We start from the raw sequence: 909 nt of genomic DNA on the forward strand, positions 1-909 counted from the left end.
GTATATATGTGTGTTTTCTGATATTGATTAATTGAACAAGCTATAGTTTGGTATTGAAATGATACTAATTCTTGGGAATCCAGCAACCATGTAGCCCATAAGGAAGACCATAGGGAAATTTTGCTCTGGCTATCTCTTCAAATGTGGATCCATCTAGTAGCAAAGCATACCCTTCTCCATTTTTCCCACTGACCATAGAGATCACCACTCCTGCATTCACATAAATACATTTTAGACACATTCCATTCCATCCCTTTTTCACTAATGATATGATTTCATAGTTTACCTCCGAAATCGTCTTACATTAGTTAGAAGGTGAAAAAGATTCCGAGTTCGAGAACTTTCAGGTTGTATGTTTATTCAATTTGTTCACTTAGAAGATGATATAATGACTTACCGTCGTCCTCTTCGGTTGCACCAGGTCGAGCCACGAAGAAGGGCTCGGAAGGAATAGCACCGCTTTCATACCAATTCTTGGCCTTCTTCTTCACCAAATCAATCTGAAACAAACAAATTCATAACAAGCACAAAAGTGAATTGAGGTGGAAGATCCAGAGACAAGAGGAAGCAGAGGTTAGGGAAAATGGTTGTGGAAGTGTTACCTTAGTGAGTGTGTTGGGGAAATTGCAGGGTCTTTTGGCTCCACAAGCATAAGCATATCTATATTTCTTGCCTAAGTAAGCAGGGTTGAAGCTGCACATGTCCATTCCTCTGCCATGTTCATCTGGGTCCAATGCTGCCTCCAGCTTCCCATGTCCACTCCCATCCAATGGTATTCTGAACCTTCCAACCCTACACAATTCCATTTCCAATTATTCATCCCATTTCTTCTAATCTCTGTGAATTTAAGTGTTATCTGATGGCATGCTTTGAGGAGTATAAATCCAAACAAGTCAAAGCAAAAGAAAA

General features: G+C 39.9%; 1 protein-coding gene across 1 annotated transcript; it reads right to left on the bottom strand.

The window, feature by feature from the left end:
- Positions 1 to 10: 10 nt before the first annotated feature.
- LOC111786114 (carotenoid cleavage dioxygenase 8 homolog A, chloroplastic-like) lies at positions 11 to 887 on the bottom strand. The gene is made up of 3 exons (XM_023666460.1): positions 603 to 887; positions 398 to 500; positions 11 to 210 (listed from the first exon to the last, which is right to left on the bottom strand). The coding sequence occupies exons 1-3, from the start codon at positions 804 to 806 to the stop codon at positions 65 to 67; spliced, it is 453 nt and encodes a 150-aa protein (XP_023522228.1). The 5' UTR covers positions 807 to 887; the 3' UTR covers positions 11 to 64.
- Positions 888 to 909: the final 22 nt, after the last annotated feature.

Source organism: Cucurbita pepo, unplaced genomic scaffold (assembly GCF_002806865.2).
Source record: "Cucurbita pepo subsp. pepo cultivar mu-cu-16 unplaced genomic scaffold, ASM280686v2 Cp4.1_scaffold001040, whole genome shotgun sequence".
Taxonomy (NCBI): Eukaryota; Viridiplantae; Streptophyta; class Magnoliopsida; order Cucurbitales; family Cucurbitaceae; genus Cucurbita; species Cucurbita pepo.

What these genes read in the sequence shown, in the direction of transcription:
- LOC111786114 (XM_023666460.1), bottom strand. Translation starts at nt 806, where the DNA reads ATGGAATTGTGTAGGGTTGGAAGGTTCAGAATACCATTGGATGGGAGT. An exon ending in TCCCCAACACACTCACTAAG is followed by an intron (nt 501 to 602) that starts GTAACACTTCCA and finishes TGTTTGTTTCAG; the next exon opens with ATTGATTTGGTGAAGAAGAA. An exon ending in TGCAACCGAAGAGGACGACG is followed by an intron (nt 211 to 397) that starts GTAAGTCATTAT and finishes ATGTGAATGCAG; the next exon opens with GAGTGGTGATCTCTATGGTC.